The 23,582-nt window shown below is 31.0% G+C and overlaps 2 protein-coding genes across 7 annotated transcripts in view; one reads left to right on the forward strand and one right to left on the reverse strand.

Annotated features, from left to right (window-relative positions):
* LOC125871983 (uncharacterized) overlaps positions 1 to 7,769 on the reverse strand; it is a 33,084-nt gene extending 25,315 nt beyond the window's left edge. For 2 of the 6 annotated variants that reach the window (XM_049552686.1, XM_049552681.1), the window contains exons 1-6: positions 7,603 to 7,762; positions 7,326 to 7,491; positions 6,732 to 6,790; positions 6,318 to 6,436; positions 5,208 to 5,442; positions 4,397 to 4,520 (exon numbers count right to left, since the gene is read on the reverse strand). In XM_049552686.1, coding sequence (XP_049408643.1) covers positions 4,397 to 4,520; positions 5,208 to 5,442; positions 6,318 to 6,436; positions 6,732 to 6,790; positions 7,326 to 7,491; positions 7,603 to 7,662 — 763 coding nt within the window. In that variant the 5' untranslated portion in view covers positions 7,663 to 7,762. Of the gene's footprint in view, positions 1 to 3,232; positions 3,529 to 4,394; positions 4,521 to 5,207; positions 5,443 to 6,317; positions 6,437 to 6,731; positions 6,791 to 7,325; positions 7,492 to 7,602 lie in introns of those variants that run through there. The other 4 variants (XM_049552678.1, XM_049552677.1, XM_049552680.1 and 1 more) reach the window with 3 other exon arrangements.
* Positions 7,770 to 20,779: 13,010 nt separating this feature from the next.
* On the forward strand, positions 20,780 to 22,842 carry LOC125853500 (protein JINGUBANG). Its single transcript, XM_049533195.1, has 2 exons — positions 20,780 to 21,882; positions 21,992 to 22,842. The coding sequence occupies exons 1-2, from the start codon at positions 20,884 to 20,886 to the stop codon at positions 22,391 to 22,393; spliced, it is 1,401 nt and encodes a 466-aa protein (XP_049389152.1). The 5' UTR covers positions 20,780 to 20,883; the 3' UTR covers positions 22,394 to 22,842.
* Positions 22,843 to 23,582: the final 740 nt, after the last annotated feature.

Consider the following 23,582-nt stretch of genomic DNA (forward strand, 5'->3'; position numbering starts at 1 on the left):
ATATATGATTGAAATCTTTCTAAATCAAGCTAAAAACTCAAATATTTATTCACTCTAAAAGTACATTACAAAAAACGAGAAAATAACAAAACACGATTATTTATACAATAATATATCCAGAAGTTATCAAAATAAGTTTGCTTTATTTCATAAAGACAAGAAATATGATAATATAGGATGTTGAGGATAAAAAGGACGAAGAGATGTTTTTCTACTTAAAAGTCTTTGTAATTGACATATTTTTGAAAAATTACATGAAAAATGCATTATTTTTATAAAATAAACTATGCTTCAGTGATGTGGGATCATGTATACCATCAGAAAATTAGTTTTTGGGAAAAGGACCAAAATACCTTTGAACGATTCAACATAGTTAAATTTAATTAATGTTATATTTCTTTTAGATACAATTATTGCTAGAGATAAAATAAAAAATGATAATTGATTTTATTTTAAAATTTTAAAATGATAAATAATTTGAGAAAACTATTTTTTTCTAAAACGAACTTGAAAGTATTATTTAATATGCTTATAATTGTTGTTCATGCTGTGATCAATTATTTTTTGTGATAGAAGGCAAAAAGCAATAAGTTTTTTCTAGGCACGACATCCCATATACATTTTGCTGTTTTGTTCCTTTTTGTAAAGCATTATTCATTGCTCTCCATTCAGTTTTACTTGTCACGTCTCACTTCACAAAAATTAATTTAATCAATCTTTGAAGCTATACTAAATTAGAATAGAAAAATATTTTAAATGTTGAAAATTGTAAGAAAAATACTATAAGTTGTAATCCTTCTAATTTAATATAATGAAAAAAATAAATTTACAATACTGATCATAATAAGTAAACTTTTCTTTGAATTATTTTTATGACATTAATATCTTATTTGGACGTTCCTCTTTTGATAAAAAGGAGAAGCCCAAAATCGATAATTCGAAATAATCAAATAGATTAATTTTACTATAAACTTAAAATAAATAGATCTTATCTGACTTTACTTGATTTGAAGGGTGATTTAATAAATTAGAAATTGAAACCCAAACTGTATGAAGCTGGCGTAAGCCCTCTACTTTCAACAACTTAGACAAAATAGTAGGCACCGGGTTCATCTGAACCCTCTACTTGAACATATAAAAATGCTATAACTAATCGATATGAACACATAACTTTAGAAATATAATAAGTTTAATGTAAGAACTGAACCCGTAAAACTTAAATCCTAGATCCTTATTGACGGCGTTTAAATTTGGTTTTATGTATGAATAAATTATAGTCGTTGAGTTTTATTTTGCTGAACATCTGAAAGAATTATTGAACATTAGTGGACTAATAGTTTCTAGAGGGAATTTTTTCCCTACATTAATATGTTTTATGTGCATGTATCCTCTTTGGTTTGTTTGAATATGTTCACTACACGTAATTAGGGGTGTGCATTCGGTTTTTCGGTTTGGTTTTGTACTATTTGATTTGAATTTTTTGGTTTTTGATTTTGTAAAAGTATAACCCAATTCTATCGAAAATAAATTTGGTTTGATTTGATTTTCCTTTATTAAGTTCGGCTTTTTTCGATTTGAATATTCGATTATGTCAATAATTAATAACATAACCAAAGTAATAATATTGAATCTCTTAAATGTACTTTCTAATATAAATCACAAGTAAAACTTAAAACACAGCACTTATAAGTATACTTATTATAGATGTTCAAACATAAAATATAGATGTAATCATCATGAAAGGCAATAACCAAAAAAAGACAAAATTGATTAACTCCAACTTAATTCTAAACCTAAGCATTATATATATATATATATATAAATTTGATTTTTTCGGTTTTTATTTTTTAAAATCCGAAACTAAACCAGAAAACCAAACAAAGTAATTTATTAATCCAAAATCAATCCGAAAACCAAAAAACCAATCCAAATAAAAATTTGATTTGATTTAGTTTGGTTATTTTGTTTAATCCGAATAGTGCACACCCCTATACGTAACTGATCATTAAAAAGAGTTAAATCAATCGCAAAACTCGAATATGTTCACCACCTTTTTTTTATAATAATTTAGTAGAGTATTAATCAAATAAGAAAACACAATAAGGTGAGAGTTTTTCAAACATTAAAAAGAAGATGTTAATAGTATTAAAGAAAGTGTATTAGTATGAAAAAATTAATTATTTTATTTTGATACAAAAGAATACGTTGGTCCGGTCGTTGAGAATAGCCAAACGGGGGCGAGGAAGATATAACAGCAGCACCAAGTGGCTTACTACTATTATACAAAAGAATATTACGTGAACGTATGTGATCTTCATCTTTGGATCAACTCCAATGGATTATGAGTGGAATATGGAGTAATAATCATCCATAATTAAGAATATTCTGGCAGTCAGTCATCCATGTAACTTAACAGGTACTTGGCCTGAGATGGCTTTCTGTTAAGGGTACTAGCAATAATCATATTGCAGCAAATTCGGAAGTCAGTGGTGCATCCATTCATCGCAAATGGTTTCAACAACATACACATAGAGCTTAACTCTACGACAAGTTGAAAACTATCATTCAAGATTTTGAGCAATATCCCATTGTTTGAGAGAAGCAAATAATGTGGCTCATCACTTAGCTACCAGTGGAGATGGAACCTTCTACCTCTCATACCAACAATTACCAAAGGAGGTTAAACGCTTAATACTTTTGGATAAATGGCAATTTCAAGGAGATATGAAAAATGTAGTACTTTTTTTGTTAGTTAATATTTTATATGCTTAGTATGAAAGGAACTTGTATAGGCTAATCCTTTCATCATAATTTTCTCGTGTTCCTTCAACAACTTAGAGGTTAGGTCCATGTCCCCCTCTAACTAAATGTAACTTTTTGTTATGAATAGACATGGTAGGGATCAAGCCTAACCCCCCACACCTTAGGTCCACAACCTAGGTGATGGCTTAATTTTTTTAAAAAATAATTAATAATCATCACCTTATTTTTCTCAAGTTACATGTGTCATGAACTACTGTCAGGTGTAATGCTTTTAGATTTTCTTATTTAATCATGCTGCCATAATGATTAATCAACTCTTAATTTGACGGATGGATTAGGATGTGCCAGTTGACCTGTATGTGATGGAAATTCATTGTAATTTATTTAGAGCATACAAATAAAATGAAATAATTCGGACAAGAGAGGTTCCTCAAGTGATAAACCTCTAACCCTAAGGTTGTGAGTTCGACACACTAATGAAGCAAAAAGGGGTGCTCAAATGATGATTCCAAGTTCAAAATTACTTATCTATTCATTCGGTTGAAATTGTAATGGCAAAAACTTTGAACCTACAAATTAACTTGTACAAGCCCAAGTGAACCCCAGACATATATATATTTCATTTTGATCATAGCCGAAAGGCCGAGAAACATTTAACAACAGACTTAAACAGTTCCAAAGTAGCCTAGAAAAGAGACATATCTGGTGGAGGACCATACACACTCTTCCACGACAACGGCACAGTCCACCTTCCACCTTCATTACCTGAACAACTCCAGTAAAAGAGCTCATTTAGTGCCTCGAAAATTAAGCTACAACATAGTGCAAGGCAGGGGGTTGGTTTACGTTGCAAAAACTTTAACCAGTTTCTTTTTTCTCTACTCTGTTGTTTACATATTTCAGTAAAATATGTACTTATGATCCTTCTTTGACCTTAAAATAGCTCGAATATCTACAAGTTATCCATCAATCTTGTAAAAGTTACCAGCATGAGACTCACTCTGTTCTATATTGACATTCATGATTCAATTAACAGGTGTTGGCTTGCCATATTTTTAGTTAAGGACCAAGTATTCATTAATCTACTTTTAATAAATTAAATAGATTGATGAATTTGGATGTTTAAATACCTACATCTCTTAATCCACAAACACCCCCTCCCCCTCCGCCCACCACAAACACACACATAATATTTAGACCGCCCCAGCCTGTCCTGCGTTGCCATTTCTGATGTGCATACTTATGCACCCCAAGACATTTTTTTAATGTACTACATAGGTTTGAATTTCCTTAAGAGCACCACAGTACATATCTATGCATTTCGAAATAAGTATAACCATACTCAAAATGCATAAATATTCCTCCCTCAAACATCCGAAAATAACAATTAAAGAGAACCCAATTATGCTCATTATCTCAGTCACGACTTATGTTCTCTAAACTACATAAATTTATCAAGAAGACACTAGACAGCACTTAATTTTGTCAGCCAGATTTAGATAGGGGCGATAGGCTAGGTCAATATTCAGCAGCTAAAGCACTAGTTGACAGGATAAGACTTGCTTGATTTAATTGGACAATATTCGAGATCTCAAAAAAAGAAATCGCTTCAAAGCAGGAAACAACCACTCACCTTGAGAACTGTTGGGGCTGAGCCCCAGAGTTTTTGATACTGCATCAGCCAAATGGAAGGCATCGGGAATGTTGTCTCCCTCCGAGCAATAACACAGTAGACAAGTAACCTTCAGACCTTTGGCCTAAACCAATAAAACAGTAGATTAATACACGAACTCAAACAGGGTAGAAATGTATACTTGCCATGAAAATCTCAATGAATATTCGAGTTCATATTTGCATACTATGCATAGTATTGAGATACAAATATATAAGAATTACAAACCAAACCAAACAGTAGTTTTGTATTGCTCTCATTTCATCTTAAACATATCTCCAAAGTTCTTTCAAATTCTTTCTTTGTGCTGTATGTTTGAAGTGGGACATGTCTAGTGATGCTTTGCCTCATGAAAAATTGCAAGTTGTTCTAATGTTAGCTGGAAAAAATAGTTCTATGAGAATTTTAGACAAAAACTGAAAAGCACACCATACTTAGATGACACATCAAAAAGATGCAAAAGGAAAATTCATATATATAATACATGTCACTTCTGCAGCATTCAACTTACCCCCGAATAAATACAATTCCAAGACAATACCAGAAACCTGGTTATTAGAATTTCAAGCTCATGAGCAATGTTCATGGTGCAAGAATAAGACAGCAGAGTTTATAAACATAAGCAAAGACAATTTGGAAGCAACTATAAAGTAAACAAAGTAGAATTCTATATAATATGACAGTCACATATGAAAAATGAAATCCTTTTTCGAGCAAGATATTTGCGCATCAAGTTATCCATGCTGAACAAGTAAAACAATAAAATTACAACCTTAAAACAAGAGAACAATGCAGCATAAGGCAAACTGGCATAGTAATCCTCATCTCCCAGCTCTTCAAAAGGCAATTCCTCAACCTCCGAGGCAGCATTTTTGGCTAAATCATCTAAATGCTTCCACATTCTCTGTGTAGGATTATACTCAGGTAATCTCTTCCAGCCCTGTTTTTCACAATGATCGTCTGTTCCATCCGACTTGGAACTAGAAAGGTAATGAATCTGCGATCCACTGGGACAAAATCTCCATGAGATCAGTTTCACCATAGAATCAAGTAAAATATTCAAGTAAAAGAACTCGACACAACTCGGTTTAACATGCAACAGTAAACTTAATAGCTTAAACAGTTAACAGTTTGGTAATGTTCATCTTGACGAATAGAAGAACTCTTCACATCCACACAATCTTGCAGTAATATCTCTAGCAAAGAAGCGTCATATTTGTTATTTACTTATTAAGTCCCTATTTTCAAAGTCAACAGATGTTATTTGAGTCAGCAAAGTGTAGGGACTAGCAGACATCTTTTACTAAACTGCACAGTGTCAGCTGACATATGAAACATGGTCATTGTTCATCTCCCTTTTTGGACTTAGTTGGGCGATGCCAGGGAGTATCGAGGATGCATATGTGCGCTGGAGCACTTGGAAAGTTTGGAACACCATCAAGAAAATATGGAGAATGATTCCTACTTGCCTTTTTTGGTGTGTTGGAATGAAAGGAACAAAAGAAGTTTCAATGGTTTATCAACTCCTAGACACTCCCTCAAAGCTAGATGTCTACTAAAGTTGTATAGTTGGAGCACCTTATCCCCTGTAGATTCACCTGACACCTTTCTGGATTTTGTTGACTCCCTTATTTAGCATAGGCCTCAGTGTATGGAGTTGTACAATCTTTTCGTATTTCGTATCATTTGTAATAGCAACATCAGAAAAAAGTGAAGTCCCTATTTTCAGTATTGGTCAAGATGCAAGAAGCTAAAACACTCCTAACAGGAACAGTCTACAATTCACGGGATCAGTAAAAAGTAGAATCATAGAGTTACAATCATTGAAGCACATAAAGACAACAGAAAAATATGTTCGAATAGGAAGCTCTTATGTAGATACCTTGACATATCAATGCTCTGCCAACGCCCAAACTCCAAGCTAGAGAGCACAACAACATGTTTCTTCCCATTTGCAGCAGCAAAATTTGCCAAGTTCCTAGCAAATTCAACCATCATGCCCTGTTGAGTAAAGCGATTAGAACTAAACAGCCACTTACAAGCAAAAAGCTGCATGTGATACATTGCAATAAGAAGTTGGGTTTAAGTTATATAGACTTTCAATGTACTTTTCAAATTATCAATGTAGTTTATCCAGTAGAGCAGTTTGCATACCATTATTCTGATTTTTCACACTTACTATTAACAGCTAGCTATAGATGCTTTTGAAAACCCGATGGTATAAAAGATGTTATACCATCACCGTATATAACAAGTCAAGCAACAATGATATTCGTTGAAAAGAAAGTATGCTAACCTTAACAATCGGAGACCTCTGTTGTACAAGAGCCAATGCATCAGGAGATGATTCATATACTGCCAAGAACCAAAATTAGAAACGTTGCCTTTCTAAACTGTTACTACTGAAAATTATCCTCCTTCTATTTCAACTTATAAACAGCTCCTGAATTTCTAAATTATCCAAACATTCCGTTAACATTGCTATTCTATAAAATTTTCAAGAATTGAAATCCATTGAACAATTCCAAGTTGATGCTAAATTAACATCTACAACTTTAAATACGTAACAACTACTCTAATATTTCCTTCACTTGTGCTCAATACAATGCACTAACTAATATCTAGATTTAGTGTCCGGTATAAAATGAAACAATTAAGTACCCCATCTGCTTCAAATTGTTTGTCTAGTTTTGACTTGGAACGAAGTTTAAGAAAGTAAAGAAAGATTTGAATCATGCGATCATAAACTAGATATGTCAAATGTTGTGGTTTTAAACATAAGATGTGCAAAGTTGGAATTAAAGAATTGCCAAGAAAGAAAGAAAGAATCATTAAGAAAAGTAGGACAAAAGAATTGAAACGAAGGAAATAATAAGTAATTCAGTGATACCTTCGAGAGGAAGAGCGAGTTCACCAGGTGGAGAAGGCCAATAAGCATCATTCCCAACGCATGGAACGACATTTGAATCATCCAAATATCCAATTCTCTCCGCTTTCAAAGAAGCTACTAGAAGATCCACCGCTAATTGCCCTACATTCCCTATGGACAGCGCCGGCTACATTGCAAAAAGATCGAAAAAGAAATTACAGGACCCAAAAAAAAAAAAAAAAAGATAAAGTAGAACAATCAGTAAAGAAGATAAAGAACAAAACCCTAGAAAACAAACCAGAACCAACGTGGAATTATCCAAACTCAAATTCTTTCCATCCTCAGCATAAAACTCCATTAATTTAAAAACTGAAACTACTGTTGAATTGTTAGCGCACTGATTCAGAGTTACCCAAGTTCTTGAGGAACAAGAAATGCAAGTTTCTTTTGAATCTTGCTTGTTTCCTTCTTGTTCCTCTGTAAAGGTTGGAGTTGGGCTGGGCTCGTTTTAGCCCCATTCTTCATTAATAGGCCACTCTATTATGGGCTGGGCCAGTCCCTGGGAGGATTGGACCAAATTTTCATTGTTCCTGTAGTTACTCACTTTACCTTAAATAATTGTACGAAGAATTATTTAATCAATCAAGAATTACTTTAATCTAGTAATGATGGATTTTATATATATATATAAATTACATTCATTTTGTTTTATTTAGATCCATGTAATTAGATTATTAATTAATTATCGCTTTAAAAATAAATTAGTAATTTGTGAATCTAACATTTATCCTGACATACTCAATATGACAAATATATACTAGTTAGCTGACAAGTTTGTCTACGGAGGAAACTTTGTTGAAATTTTGAGAAATGAAAGAGTTAAGCTTATAGTAAGTGATAGTATTCATTTGAGGATGAATGATCCCAAGAAAGGATAATCTAACACTCCATAACTATTAGTATATGTGTTATTGAAGTTGACGTCGAGAAATTGAAATATGGATACAATCTCTTACCAAATAAATAGAGAAGACCAATAGTAAATATTTGCCTGAATGTAAATGAAACAACAATTAAGTGTTAATTTTAACTAAAAAGGTACTCTATTAATTAATGTAGTTTTGGGATAAAATTCGCAAATAACAGCTTTTCAATCATAGTATTTGAAAACTTACATTTTTTTGGAGCTTCAATTTTAACAAATGAAACTTTGTCTGGGGGTTTCCTTTGTGGAATTTTAAATATTATGATAGTACCTATTTTTCAGAAACATGATTGAAAAGTGGCTAAGGCGACACTATTTTATTATATATTTTGTTGCTTTTATTTTTATTTTATTCCTAACTAAATCACTATGAAATTCAAAGATATTAACACAGTTTCAGATGTACTCTGACCCCATTGATTGAAATAATGGACTATTTGCACAGTGTAAACCAATTATTATTTACTATTTTTGGCTTATTTATGGTGAAAACATATAAATCAAACACTTTGCTGCTGAGATAGTAAACATTGAAGCCAGCACCTCAATAAAGATGATTTGATAGCTGTGGTTTGTTCAACATAATCAAGACATTTATTCTCCATCATTATCAATAAGGAATTTAATAATGTATGCTTAATTTGGATATCTTTCATCCAAATTTTAATCAGCCTTGACGTATGATTCAGGTCAAAATTAATGAGGACCAAATAATTAATGGACCATTTTGCCTACTTTTGATTAGCTTCTTTCTTTGATTAGAAACTCATTCCTAAGTGTCATTTGGACAGCATTAACATATCCTTATCTTGAATTTTGTGCATTTCCCACCAATATTATTGGATCATACATTTTATCAGCAACCTTTTGTCATTTTTCAGTTTATCTTTTATATTCACTTACAATGTAAATAAATTTTTGGATCATTATTTATAATTTAACAAGTTGTAGAAGTTTACTTGCATTTTTCTTTAAGTTACTAATTTCATAGGTTAAACTTACACTTATAGCCTATAGTATATATAGAAAACTTTACATAAATTGTCTATGTTATTGTACAAAATTTATTTTATGTCTCACATAACTAATATTAGTCGTGTGGGGCTTCTTCTTGTCTCACAAATTTCTGATTATTTATTTTGTCATGAAAAAAAAAAAGAGTCTCACACAACTAGTGATAGATATGTTCTTTCTAACGATATTGGGAAAAAAAAACATAAAGCACCTAGCAAGAGAATGTGAAATATCTTTCACTTGTGGTATATAACATGTTTACGAATCTACTATTAGAACTTCTACTTTACATTTGGGGTTTAATATCAGATTATCTCTTATTGCAAACGCGGCACATAAGGAAATAAGGGGTTGGCAATTTCAGAGATAAAAAAGTACCATTGTTTTTATACAATTTGTTTCTAATTCTTAGTTTCTTTCTTTGATTTTTGACTAACTCATAATTGTAATTATAAAGTTGGTGATGTAGAAATGCAATGTTGTGAATTGATACTTTTTAATTATACCAAAATGTCCACATATAGTGAACACTGATAGTTACGTTACGTTATGCGCCATGCATGTGTGAGAACTTGAACCACTATTCCTATTAATGCCACTTCCAAAAATTCTCAACACACAAAATGTCTTTCTTCTTCTTCAATGATTTCGTTCCAGAATATTCTTGAATCATCCATCTAGCTCTAACCAAAACTATAGTTCATGAAGGGGTGAAATCATTCATCTCTTGAATGGTCGATGTGAGACTCTTTCAATCAATACGAAGATACAAGAATTGAAATGGTTGATATCAACTATCGATTAATAAATGAACCTTGAATCTGACTCAACCTTAAAAAAAAAAAAAATTGTCTAAAGCAAAAAACTATCATCCCTTGAATGATCGATGTGGGACCTTTCATACGAGTGGCTGCATAACTACTCAATATATTATATACTTGTTATATATAAAAATGTGTCATCTTGTTCTTAAATTATATCAAACACAGAGTTATTGCAGAGGAAACATTAAATAATTAATTAGAAATATACATTCAATATATACTAGTAATATATTAATGATTCAAATAGCATGTGAGTGATCCCCACTGCGTGGGTCACGTATGTCAATTAGTAATTTATATCAATCATATCTAAGCGTGTGTGATATTATGATGCGAAAAGATTTATTTCAAGAGTTAATAAATGGATGAATTAATCATTGACTTAATTAAATTTGAGCGAGTTTAAACGGATCACATTTCTATAGATTAATTTTGCCATCCGATAGAATTAACTACAGAGGAAATTAAAGTAAAGCACATGCTGATTGATTAAGTTATAATGATAAATTAATAATCAATACAAAATGCATTTTAAGATTTAATTCTAACAAAATAAAAGTAGTATTGAATATACAACAAAACGGCGTTGACAACAAAATATATCCAACAAGCTGATCTTCATTTCTTGTTAATAAATATAATTAGTTTAACCCTTTTCAGATACTTTGTTTAGTTTATAATTAAATTGACGATTATGTGTACGTTGCCTCTGAAATGCCGGCATCTAATTCTTTTTTTTTTCTTTTAATTAGAGGTTTAGTGGAACATAAGAAACTAAAAGACTGCGATAAAGGGGAGACATGTATGTCTAGATTCGGATGACATAATTTCCCTTTTAATTTGTTCAATTACCAGTTACACTCTAATAAGCAACTAGAGTTAAATATAATTATCTTTAATTTAGCCTTTTAATTAATTACTGGTCTCCTACGCTAGAGATAATTTAATTAATATGGTAGAGCTGCGTGGCTACATCTGTATGATAACACATAGAAGATTTTGGTGATACTATTATTATATGTTAGGTTTATAATAAGACTAGCTGCTATTAATTAGTAGTAGATAATAAAGTGAACACGTCTTCTTTTGCCACCTTTCTTCTTAGAAAATAAATTTTATTTTTAACCTTTTTTTTACCTTAATTAATTATGAAGGATGCATAATGAAAGTCTAAGATTACGTAATCCCAATATCCAGAAATATTGAATACAATATCAGACAAGTTAAGAAGACTAGATGTGTTCAAGACGAAAGAAAATGTATCCCTAGAAAATATTTTTTTTTAGCAATAATAAAAAATCATCTCAAAAGTATTTGGGTATAATCTAAGAAAGTACTATGACACTGAACTTGAAAATATTATAGTTTAAAAGAATACAATAATCGAAAATTGGGTCCGAGTCGAGGACTGGAGTTGAGTGTCGATGTTAGGGCCAAGATTTAGAGCTAGGAGTCGAGTTTAATTTGAGGGTCGGGTCAAGGGTTGGGTCTCGAGTCGAATCCAAAGTCAGGAGTCAGGTCTTGAGTCTAGTCACAAGTCAAAGTTGTCGGGAGTCGAGGCAGGGGTCAAAGTGTAGGATTGGGAGTTAGGTTGCTGAGTGTTGGTCAGGAGTCGGGAGGCAAGTCTCGCACTCGAAAGGCATTTTTCCTAAAGTTGAAGAAAGTAAATTCATTTGAAAAGTACTTTTTAAAATATTTTAGTCAACTAAATACGAGGAAATTGAATATGTATTTGTTCAGGAAATCAGGTTTTCCTTTCGTACCGAAAAATCCCCAAAACTCAAATACTTTCATTTTAATCTTAACTAAATGTGTATGAATTTCAAAGGATGTTAACACTCAAAGTGGATTGCACAAATTAAAGTTAAACTAATAGTTGAAAAGAATTTTTTTTATTATTATTTTTGGCTTATTTAGGTTGAAAACTTAGTAATCAAACACTTTAATTTGCTGCTGAGAAAATAAACATTGAAGCCACCTCATTAGCTGATTTGATAGCTGTGGTTTGTTCAACATTATTATTATCCAAATATATGATATGACAGATCGAACTTATTAAAGAGCATTATCAATAGGAATAATTTAAATAATGTATATATGCTTAATTTGGATTTATTTTATAATTAACTTCAATCTAGAGCCACGTCTTAAAATAGAAATAACAACAATATAAACATTAGTTCCAACAAATTTAAATCAGCCTAGCTTGACGTATGATTCAGGTCAAAATTAATGAGGCCCCAATAAAGGACCATTTTGCCTGCTTTTGATTAGCATTTTTCTGATTGAAATTCATTCCAGCATTTCGTTATCTTGAATATTGTTCATTTTCCACCAAGACTTTTGGATCGTACATTTTTTTAGATGCTTTTTACAAAGAAAATATAAAAAGAATTAGCGACGGACAATAATTCATAACTAAACATAAAAAAATCTCATGCTAATTTCATTTCATTTAACTATAGATTACATAAAAATCCATTATTTTGCTAAAAGTTATTCAGTGATGGATTAATTGGAAATCACCAATAAATTCTATAGCTAATTTCATGTTTAATTTTCTGAAAAAGGTTAACACTAAATACATGGATTCATTTTTTTTAATATAAAGGGACGGCGCACACTGCCTTGCGCCTTTCAATGTGCATGCTGTCAGAGTCTTGTAAGATGCACGGTGGCGCCTTGTAAGGCGCATGGAGTACGCGCCTTGCTGACTTTAACTTGATTTGGACAGAATTAATTTGGGTGTTAAAAAGTTGCCCTTTTGATTCTAAAATTAATTTTGTTGCCTTTTTGGATTTTAATTTTGACAATTTTTTTTATCCTTTTGACTCCGAACTCGACACTGTAGCATGTGTTAGAAGTTTACTTACATTATTCTTTTAAGTTACAAAATTCCATCAATTTCACAGGTTAAACTTAGACTTATAGATGCTATAAAGAAATTGATAAATGATACTCCTAATATAAAGAAAATTTATACTATCAAATATCAATAGTATATAGAAATTTAAATATTTGATATTTTCATGACTAGTGTGTCTAGTGATGTGCATTTCTCAAATATTCCCTGTTTCTTTTCAAGTGGGGATCATGATTTTGGATATTAGTCTAAAAAAACCTCTGATTTGATGATAAGAGGATCCCATGCATTGTATATTACCAGAAAAAAATGGACACCTAGCAAGAGATCGATCTAGACAATTTTAAAAATTGTCGATTTTATTCTTTTCATAGATAATAACATAACAAGAAAAAGCAAGAATAAATGATTGTCTTTTAATATGAATATACGTACGATCGATATGTTCTTCATTGTCCCTTCCTAAAAGTGGGATTATTAGTAGTAAACTTGGTTTTTAGTGCTTGTTTTTTTCTTTGATTTTCGACTCACTCATAATTACAGTAAAGTTTGAGATTGTGAAGTAACACTATAGTGGAAGATGATACTTTATATCTACTCTATAACATTAATGTCCACATATAGTGAACTGTGATAGTTACTGCATGCATGCGTGCTATATACTTCCACTTAAAAGTATATATAATTCTCAACACAGAAAAAGTATTATTTCTCTTCTTCATCAATAATTTCATTCTAGAATTTTCTTCAATCATCCATCTCGTATAATTAAAATCATTTTTCCCTTTAATCATGTCAAAAGTCGAGGGATCTTAGCAGTTCAATTGACTGACTACTTAAACTTTCACTTTTGTTACATTCCACCCCTTTTTTTTAATTAAAAAAAAGTACGTATATATGTCATGCCAATGGTTGCACAACTGCTCCATATAACTTTGTGACAATCTGTCATCTTGTTCTTGAATTATATCAAACGGCAGAGTTATTGCAGCAAAATAATAATAATAATAATAATAATAATAATAATAATAATATATATGTATGTATTGGGGTCACGTATGTTAATTAATTTCTAAAGTATTAAGAGTGATACCATATTGCTAGAAGATCGTATTTGTAGTTTTATGAGTTTAGTTTTTTGGAAAGGCGCAACGTGGCAAGTCTACGCAAATAGGAATAACTAAAAGGAAAGAAGAGCACATGCTGATTCGAATTATATAAAATAATAATAATATGGAGTATTAAACTAAAGATTAAAATAATAAGGCCCTTTATTATTATATTATAAGAAGTCATGATTAAACTACTAAATTATAAATATCCAACAAAACTGCGTTTACAACAATGTAAATCCAACTAGTTGATCTTTATTTCTTGCTAATTAGGTTAACCTTTTTAAGATACTTTAATTTGTTTAGTTTATTACTCCACATGTGTTGTCCCGGAATGTCCGCATGGAAATATGTATATTTTGATTTTTTAAACTAGAACTTTAGTCGAACATAAGAAAATCGAAGAATATATATGGTCAGCCTTGCAATCCTTTGTGAATTGGCCATAAGAAGTCTATATTATTTGATAAGACGAAATTGAATAAAGAAAAAAAGAATATCGATCAGACATGTCTACATTCAGATCATGACATTTAATTTTCCTTTTGCTCAATTGCCAAATACACTTTAATTAGCAACTAGATTTGAATATTATATATATAGTGTTGTTTAATCATCTTGAATCGTTCAAATTAGCAGCCGCTAATTAATTAATTAGGCTGAATAACAAGTCTACAATATACGCTAGAGATATTAGTATAATTTATTATGGTAGCATCTATATGTGATCACACATATTACTCAGTAAGAAGATTTGACAATACTATTGGTATTGGTTAGGTTTAAAATAAGACTAGCTGTTATATTAATAGAAAAGATTTTGATGATACCATACATGATTATTGTTGATAAAACTATTATATTTGATGATCTATCACTAATCCATTATTAAGTAGGATTAACAATATAAATTACGCTGATTCTTACATTCTGATTTAGGCCACGTAATGAGCAAATATGAAAGATATAAAAATGGGAGTTACATAGTTTCCCGACTAGTCGACAAAATAAATAAATAAAAAAGATAGATTAAGCTAATTAACTATTTAAACTAAGATCTCCAGCTAAAATTTAAAAATCATAATATTAAGACAGTTGGAAGTCCTTAGCCATTTTATATTTCTTTAAGTTTATACTATATGTTATTTCAAGGTTTGGTATCAAATTTGAATAATAAGTTAAAGTATTAGTGATAAGCATTGATACGTGGCCCAAACCTGCAGGATCTTAAAGTCAATAACTTGTCCCTAGCTATAATCTAATAATAATAATAATGCAACAATAATAAATTTTAAATTACAAAACTAGTCATGAGATTTTGCTTATGTCATTCTTATTTTGTGAAAACAGTATTATTCATGAATTCTTACATGTATTAACAAATTGATTGGCTAAATATATATGGAACTCCCATATTATTATTTTTTGGAGCTTTATATATGTAGGATTCATGATCACAATGAATATATAAAGAGAAAAAGAAAACCAAGAAATAATAAAAGATTATTGTAAATGTTAGTACTACACTTTTTGCACTTTCATCTTAGTTAGAATAAGAAAAAGGGAGATAGATAGATATACCCAACGACAAGACAGATCAAAGTTAGTACAAACTCAATTAGCATTTTATTATAATTAAATTACTATATATATATGGATATTGACAGTGTATTATTGAAAGTCATCAAGAATATAATCAAATAAATAAAAGTCTTTCTATCGTTAAATTACAGTTTTTTTTAGATAAGTTGCTTAGGTTTATAAACTTTAACAAGGGTCATGAATACACATACTGACAATTCAAAATTCAAATATCCCTTCAATTTAATCGACTGTGATGATATAAATAGATCTGAATTTAATTAATAACAATATTTGGATGGTGTGTGCCGGGTATGTACATGGTTAATTGCATAATCCATCAACAGAGGCAAATATGATATTTAGATTTAATGAGTTCAACTTTTAAATATTTTTTGTTCTGAATATGAAATTATGAGTTCAGAACAAAATTTATATATTTTGTGGCTAAAACACTCTTCATACTTTTCTTATTATGGGATCGATTGATGATATTTTAAATCACAATGAACGACTATAATTTGAAGAGGAACATATTCTATCACTAGACAAACATGGAGCCCTTAATTTGTGGTGTAGATTTACTATTCCTATGACCATGATTATTGGGACTTGTACTTTGTAGTTATAAAATATGGAATATCATTTTCTACAAATGCACAGTTTGCAATTTCAGAGAAAAAGCAACAATAATATAGTTGTCGTTTTTATATAAAATTGTTCCTATTTCTTTGTCGTTTTATCTCTCGTCTATTCTTCTTTGATTTTATTAACTCATCATGGGGAGTAGATTAAACAAGAGTTTTTGGGGGAAACTGGAACACAAATTATTTTAGTGGAATCTGTCAGTCACTAATACTGAAAAAATAATTACTTCTTTTTTATGGGATCGATCGATGATAGTTTAAATCATAATGAACGACTATAATTTGAGTTATTTTTAGAATGCCCCATAAAGAGTCTTAAACCAATCATTTTATTCTAGAATATATTTGGATCAGTAATTAATTTCATAGAAAATACAACTTTATTTATTATAATAATTGTGATTAATACAAGACTTGGTATTAATCTTCCTATGCTCAGTTCTTTTTTGTCTTTCTCGCTTTATACAAGCATAAATTATTCAAAATACAATGTATAATTTGTGTTTGTATAAAGCGAGAAGGATATTTGATATACAAATACAACTGTTTTAATTCGATTCCATTGTATACAAATTCAAATTTTATGCAGATATACAAACACAAAGAACATATACATATTCGAACACGATTTTCATAGACACAAACACCTGATTTATACAAATTGATGTGATTTATACGCATCAGATGCCTGCAATTTTATACAAATCTGACACTCCATAGCAAAATTATAGCTATAGAGTACTATATGATTTTTATGTTTGTTAAACCTAAAATTTGCTAAAGAAAATGCTTTCTTTTAGTTTAACTAGAAGATGTTCGTTTAAAAAAATTTATGCTGCTAAATATCCAACAAACTTCATACGTCTATTTATATTATATTCTATATTCTATATTCTATAACTATATATGTATATATATCCGAATATCATTTTCTTGTTTATGTCATCCTTAATTATTTCCAAAGCACTTTAATTTGTTTTGTTTGTAATCCCTTAAATTGCTATGGGCTAATTCTTTAATCATGAATCTCTAATAGGTGATCAAACCACACTAATATTGTTTTTCCTTAAATTTGTCACTCATTTAATTATCTGGTAGTATGGTTTAGTGATTTTACTTTCTAATTTAGGCCAAGTATATAATCAAGAGTCAGAGAGGAAAATGATTTAACTTAAAATAATATTGTTTCCCAATAAGATGACAAATTTACCAAAAAAGTAGGTTATCTATGATGCTGAGTTTGCTGACAAGCAAGTCATGATTTTTTCCCCATAATAAGATCACTAAGTTAATATAAAAAATAAAAATAAAAAGCATAATACCCTGACATTTGGAAGCTTAAGACAAGATGTGTATCAATTAATTAAAACTAAATATTGCTAACAAGTATTTATAAATTTGCAAGATCTCAAAGTCAATGGCTTGTCCAGGATGTGCTAATAACCTTAATTAATATAAAATGATGACTAGTGAGATACTGCTTAGCTCATCCTTATTTTCCTTACAAAATATTTAAGTGCCAAAAATATATATAATACTACATATTAACTAATGGTAAACTGAGATATTGCAGAGTTATTATTATTTATTATCTGGTTACGTTTCATATTAAAATATGATTAAATTTACATTCACATCACAAAGTATTATATTAATGAAATTTTTTTTTCTAACAAAGACGATTTCATACCCAGACTCAAATCGAGTAGAGGCATATCCGATGTTGACAGAGTTCTTAATAATAGAGGAGGAAACTCATAAATAGGGGCTTTTTTCATATTCTCCCACGTATTGTATATTTACATATTAGATTAGATAGACAACCGCTTGAAATGGACAAACACAAACCTAATTTTTGACTAAGCTTTGAACTTCAAATACTTCACTTCACCAAACCTTATGAAAAAGAAAGCAAACTCTTTCTTGTTTAGAAATCACAACATTTTGTTTCACATTTTTATAATTAATAACGTGATTAACGACATGTTATATTCTTCTAAATTTGTTTTATTCATCGAGTAGAAGTTGTATACGCTAACATTACAAAAATTCTTTTACATGCATATCACCTAAAAAATATAAGTACTGATAAATTAATTTTCACAAAAAGGTAGAGTTAATACGTAACCAAGAAATTAAGATTGGCTATGCTTGTAACAAAAAAAATTTACATTGCTAAGTTAATCCTCAGTAAATATAACAACCATTTTAATCAAACACTTGCCAGCTTCTTCTATACTCAAACAGAATTTTAATCAGCAACGGAATTTCTTTTGTTTCTTTTGATGTAGAATTTCAACCTAACATTCAAAAAGTTCTTCACTTTTTCATTAAACAAATTAAAGTCAAACACAAGAAGCCGAAAAGTATGTATAAAATTCATCTTAATACAGAACAATGTAAACTTTAAATACTTCATCCCAATTTACACTTTTCAACTTTCAAGATTCAAACTTTCTAATTTTAAATATATTTTTTAAAATAAAATAAATTACAATAAAAATAAAAATATTTTAAAAATTATTTAACGCTCGAAATTCAAACACATGTTACATAACCCTTCCTCCCACAGGTGTCAGTTATAATTTGAAGCCCCTCTTCCTTTGGATATTTGGATGCAAAATGCAAAATGCATAATTTTTGTGCTTTGGCCGTAATTTAATGACACCTGGCAAGTTATAAAAGCCGTAATGGGCATCAGGCTGACATCAGCTCGGCCCATGGGCTTTTTTACAGTACGTGGCAAGTTGACATTAGAGATGAATGTGATAAGGAGCAGTTTACGTGGCGGCTTGATTTATATGGGTCCTTATCATTGGGCTGACACGGCCCATCAATTCGTTTCGTTCGTTCAGCTGCCCTGTTCCATCTGGCCCACCACTTCAATAAAATAACCGTTTTCGAGTCCAACGCCGTCACGTGTGCCTTGAGAAAATTTCACAAATAACAAATATAATAGATATAATAAAGTTCTATAGGCATAATTTTGATAATTGTGTTTTATATCTACAGTTTCGTTTATTATAAAAGTTGTGATTGTATATTTTACTTGCGAATATATAAATAGTAACTATAGCATTTAATATGATTTAAATATTTGTTATTCTGCAAAATATTCCCTTTCTTAAACCCCTCAATTTTTTTTATTTCCTCGATAACTCAAACTCACAATTTAATTTTTTTTAATCTTTCAAAGAATTACTAATATACCTTAAATTTTTGGCAGCCTTGCAATTGGAGTATATTTTAAACACGATATATACCAATATTAGGTGAAGGGGCAAATGGGAATACAGTAACATTATTTTAGTAAACAATACACAATATACGTACGGCACAATTTTCATGTGAAATATTTGACTAGATTCTATTTCCATACAAATTTCATAAAGGTCAAAATTATTCATCAAGCTATCCATATTATGAAATCAATATTTGACGAACTAACTTTTCAAAAACCAAATTTTTTTTATTGACCATTATTACCATTGAGAAAGTCAATTCTTTTTACTAATCGCAATTTATTCAATTTACTTTAAAAGGTTTGAGTTCATTTTAATGAAACAAACCGAGTATAATATATAATACAAACAAACATTTTAAATTAATTATAGTAATATAAGTTTATGAAATGAAGGGGAAAAATTATAGTACTTCCTTTTTTTGGAAAATCACAGTAGTAGATAATTAGGCATAATTAAACGACCATTAACGACAGCTGACTATGAGAATTAAAGAAATTAAAATACATAAACAGTAATTAGCCCACTAATCCAAATTTAAAAGTCAATTACCTGTAATCCCATTTCCTAAGAAGGAAAAAACATGTCGAAAATAACTTAGTGATTTCTACTTTTAAAAATTCAACATTTGAACCCTATCTTTCCACGTTGCCTTTTCTAGAATTCAACGTTTCCTTAACAAGCACAAAACATCTCGTGGAACACAAAACAATCAAAGAGGCAAAGAAGCACCTGATCGTAATTTATTTCCTAATATAAATTTTATGCATAATTTTTTATATTATTATTATAATAAAATTTAAATTTAAATTTAAAAGTATAATTTAGTGATATTATATACGATTGACAATTATGAGCATTCAGATTCAAATCAATGCAAATAGAGTTACATAATATCAGAGGCAAGAGTAGCAAAATGTTTACGAAAAATTATATAATATATAAAACTATAATTTATGTATACACATTAGATTTTGAATCCTCTATGCTACTTCGCTTGTTTCCTTTTACGTATTTAAATTTCTTAGTGAAAATTTCGACTCCGCACTCTTTTTTTCCCCTTCTTCTTAAACCTCACGTATCGTATTCCCACGCGTCTCTCTACCATTCCCCCCTACTACCCCCTACCCCACAATCACCCCTCATCTCCCATTGCTTATATATCTCTCACCTTGCCCTTCCATTGTTTCCATATACAATCTTCTTCTCATTCTTCCATTACTCTATTCACAAACCTCTACATTTATTACAAACCAAATTCACTCCAAAAAGATTCAAATCAACAATCATAATTCATCTTTGTTAAAAAAAATGACGAGAAAAAATAATAGTATGGGAGCGATCTTGCTACAGAAAGAAAGCTTTCGAAGAACAAAATTCGGTACCCTTTTGTACTCCGATCCAATCAGTGACCACGAAGAAAGCAGCAACAATTCAGCCCGCAGCAGCAATGCTTCTTCTGCACCCAGTCCACCTAGAACATCGTCATTTAATGGCACAAATACTACTTCGAACAACAATTCCCCTAATTATTTCATGTCTCCATGGAACCAATCTGCTTCCCCTTATGTAAAATCTCCATGGATTCACCAACCATTACTCGATTCCTCCGAAGAATCAGAATCCAGCGATTGTAAAAATGGTCTAATCGGGTCACTTGTTCGAGAAGAAGGACATATATATTCATTAGCTGCATCTGGAGATTTGCTGTATACCGGATCAGACAGCAAAAATATTCGAGTTTGGAAGAACTTGAAGGAATATTCCGGGTTCAAATGTCAAAGCGGATTAGTAAAAGCCATTGTTGTTTACGGAGATAAAATATTCACCGGTCATCAAGATGGTAAAATTCGGGTATGGAAATTTTTAGGGAAAAAAAGAAAAGCGTATAAACGTGTTGGTAGTTTACCTACCGTTAGAGATTATTTAAAGAGTTCAATTAATCCTAAAGCGTATGTTGAAGTAAGACGAAATCGGAACGTTCCTTGGATTAAGCATTTTGATGCTGTTTCTTGTATGAGCTTGGATAAAGAGAGAGGGTTACTTTATTCTGGATCTTGGGATAAAACACTGAAAGTTTGGAGATTATCGGATTCGAAATGCCTTGAATCTATTAATGCTCATCAAGATGCAATTAATTCAGTCGTCGTTGGATTCGACGGGTTGGTTTTCACTGGATCAGCAGATGGAACGGTTAAAGCTTGGAGAAGGGAATTAGTTGGGAATAGCGCAAAGCATGTTCTTGTGGAAACACTGTTAAAACAGGACAATGCTGTGACATCACTGGCAGTAAACGCTGAAGCAGCAACGGTAGGAGCACACTTTTATTTACTTAATTATTTCATTATTTAACTCATTCATTTTTAGAAGTTTATATTGTTAGACAGAACACACGTCTAATTATTTTATGTGTCAACAGGTGTATGCCGGATCCTCCGATGGACTAGTGAATTTCTGGGAGCGACAGAAGCATTTTTTGGAGTACGGAGGTGCGCTGAGAGGTCATAAATTAGCTGTGCTGTGCGTGGCGGTTGCTGGTAATCTGGTATTGAGTGGATCGGCTGATAAATCCATATGCGTGTGGAGAAGAGAAGAAGGTAGTATCCATAGTTGCTTAACGGTGTTAACAGGACACAACGGCCCCGTTAAGTGCTTGACTGTCGAAGAAGATTCAAATGGCAGCGACAACGACAGTGAAGATGAAGCTCCCATGGAGAAGAAAAGTGACAAATATTGGAGAGTGTATAGCGGTAGTTTGGACAATTCCGTGAAGGTTTGGAGACTATCGGAGAACAGCTTTAGTGGTTTCGAGGAAATATAAAAGAAAATGATGCAACCTGAGAGGTGAATTCAGAGTTAAAAAACGCACGTGGAGGAAGTGGTGGGAACGCGCTGCCGAGTAGGAGGCAGAGATATGGCTGTGAATTGCCGTGTGGGGTTGAGTTATTGGTGGTGACATATAAAATCAGTTTTCCCTTTCACACGAAGAGAAAACTGTTTTTATTGTGCCGTTAAAAAAACCGGTCAGAGGACGGTTCTGTAGGTGGGGGACCAATGAGCACACTCTTCATTACTAAGGAACGTTAATATTGAAGCAGAGAGGAACTAACATTATTCAAAATGCATTCATTAATGTTTTCTTTTTCTCCTTTCCCACATTTTGGTTGATGATTGTCTTGTATAAGTTGTAAATTCTAAGTAACCATGTGTTTGAAAGTTCTCAATCATCCAATAGAACCTCTTTGAATGTACTTTTTTTTATTAATGAATAAGTTTTTACTTCTTGCATATAATTAGTTTTTTTTTTTTTTTTTTTTGTTATCGATCTATGTGTTCAATATTCATGAGAGAGGTCGATTATTTGAGGGATATAGAATGTTAAAAGTATATTGCTAAATTAATGATGATTCTATTTTTAAGGTTTTGCCGTCACATGTGTGCTACTAGTTAATGTGAAAAGCAAAGCTAAGAAAAAACTGTGCTTAGTGACAGACAAGCAAATTCTTAAAGCAAAGAACTAGAACTGAAGTTCAGCTTTTGATCATGTGAAAATAATAGAAGTGGTAACTCCGTGGTTTCTCTCGCGCTTGTTTTCTTGTAGGCTTAAAGCTCTTTTCGTTAGGTTCAAAAGCTTTCCAAAAAGATATGATCCAACATAAATTCCGCATTGAATAAGCAAGCATCAGTAATAGTTATCCCCATTCTCTTAGGAATTCTCTGACGTTTGCATATATTTCATTGAACATCTTAGTGTTAAACTAGACATGATGTTAATTGTAACGGATTAAATTACACTAATCAAATAAAAATTACATGTTTTTTTTTAAAAAAATTCGTTAATGTATAGTATAAGTTAAACTCTAAAATATATAGGTATAGTTTGTTTCTAATTCCTGCATTTACAAGTCTAGTCGATCGAGGACCACCTAGAGTTGGCTGAGCCTATAAATTAAAAATGTGGCACACAGAAAAAGCAAAAGAATTGCTAATAAAGGAGCAATGTTTGAAAA

Source organism: Solanum stenotomum, chromosome 1, assembly GCF_019186545.1.
Source record: "Solanum stenotomum isolate F172 chromosome 1, ASM1918654v1, whole genome shotgun sequence".
Classification (NCBI taxonomy): Eukaryota; Viridiplantae; Streptophyta; class Magnoliopsida; order Solanales; family Solanaceae; genus Solanum; species Solanum stenotomum.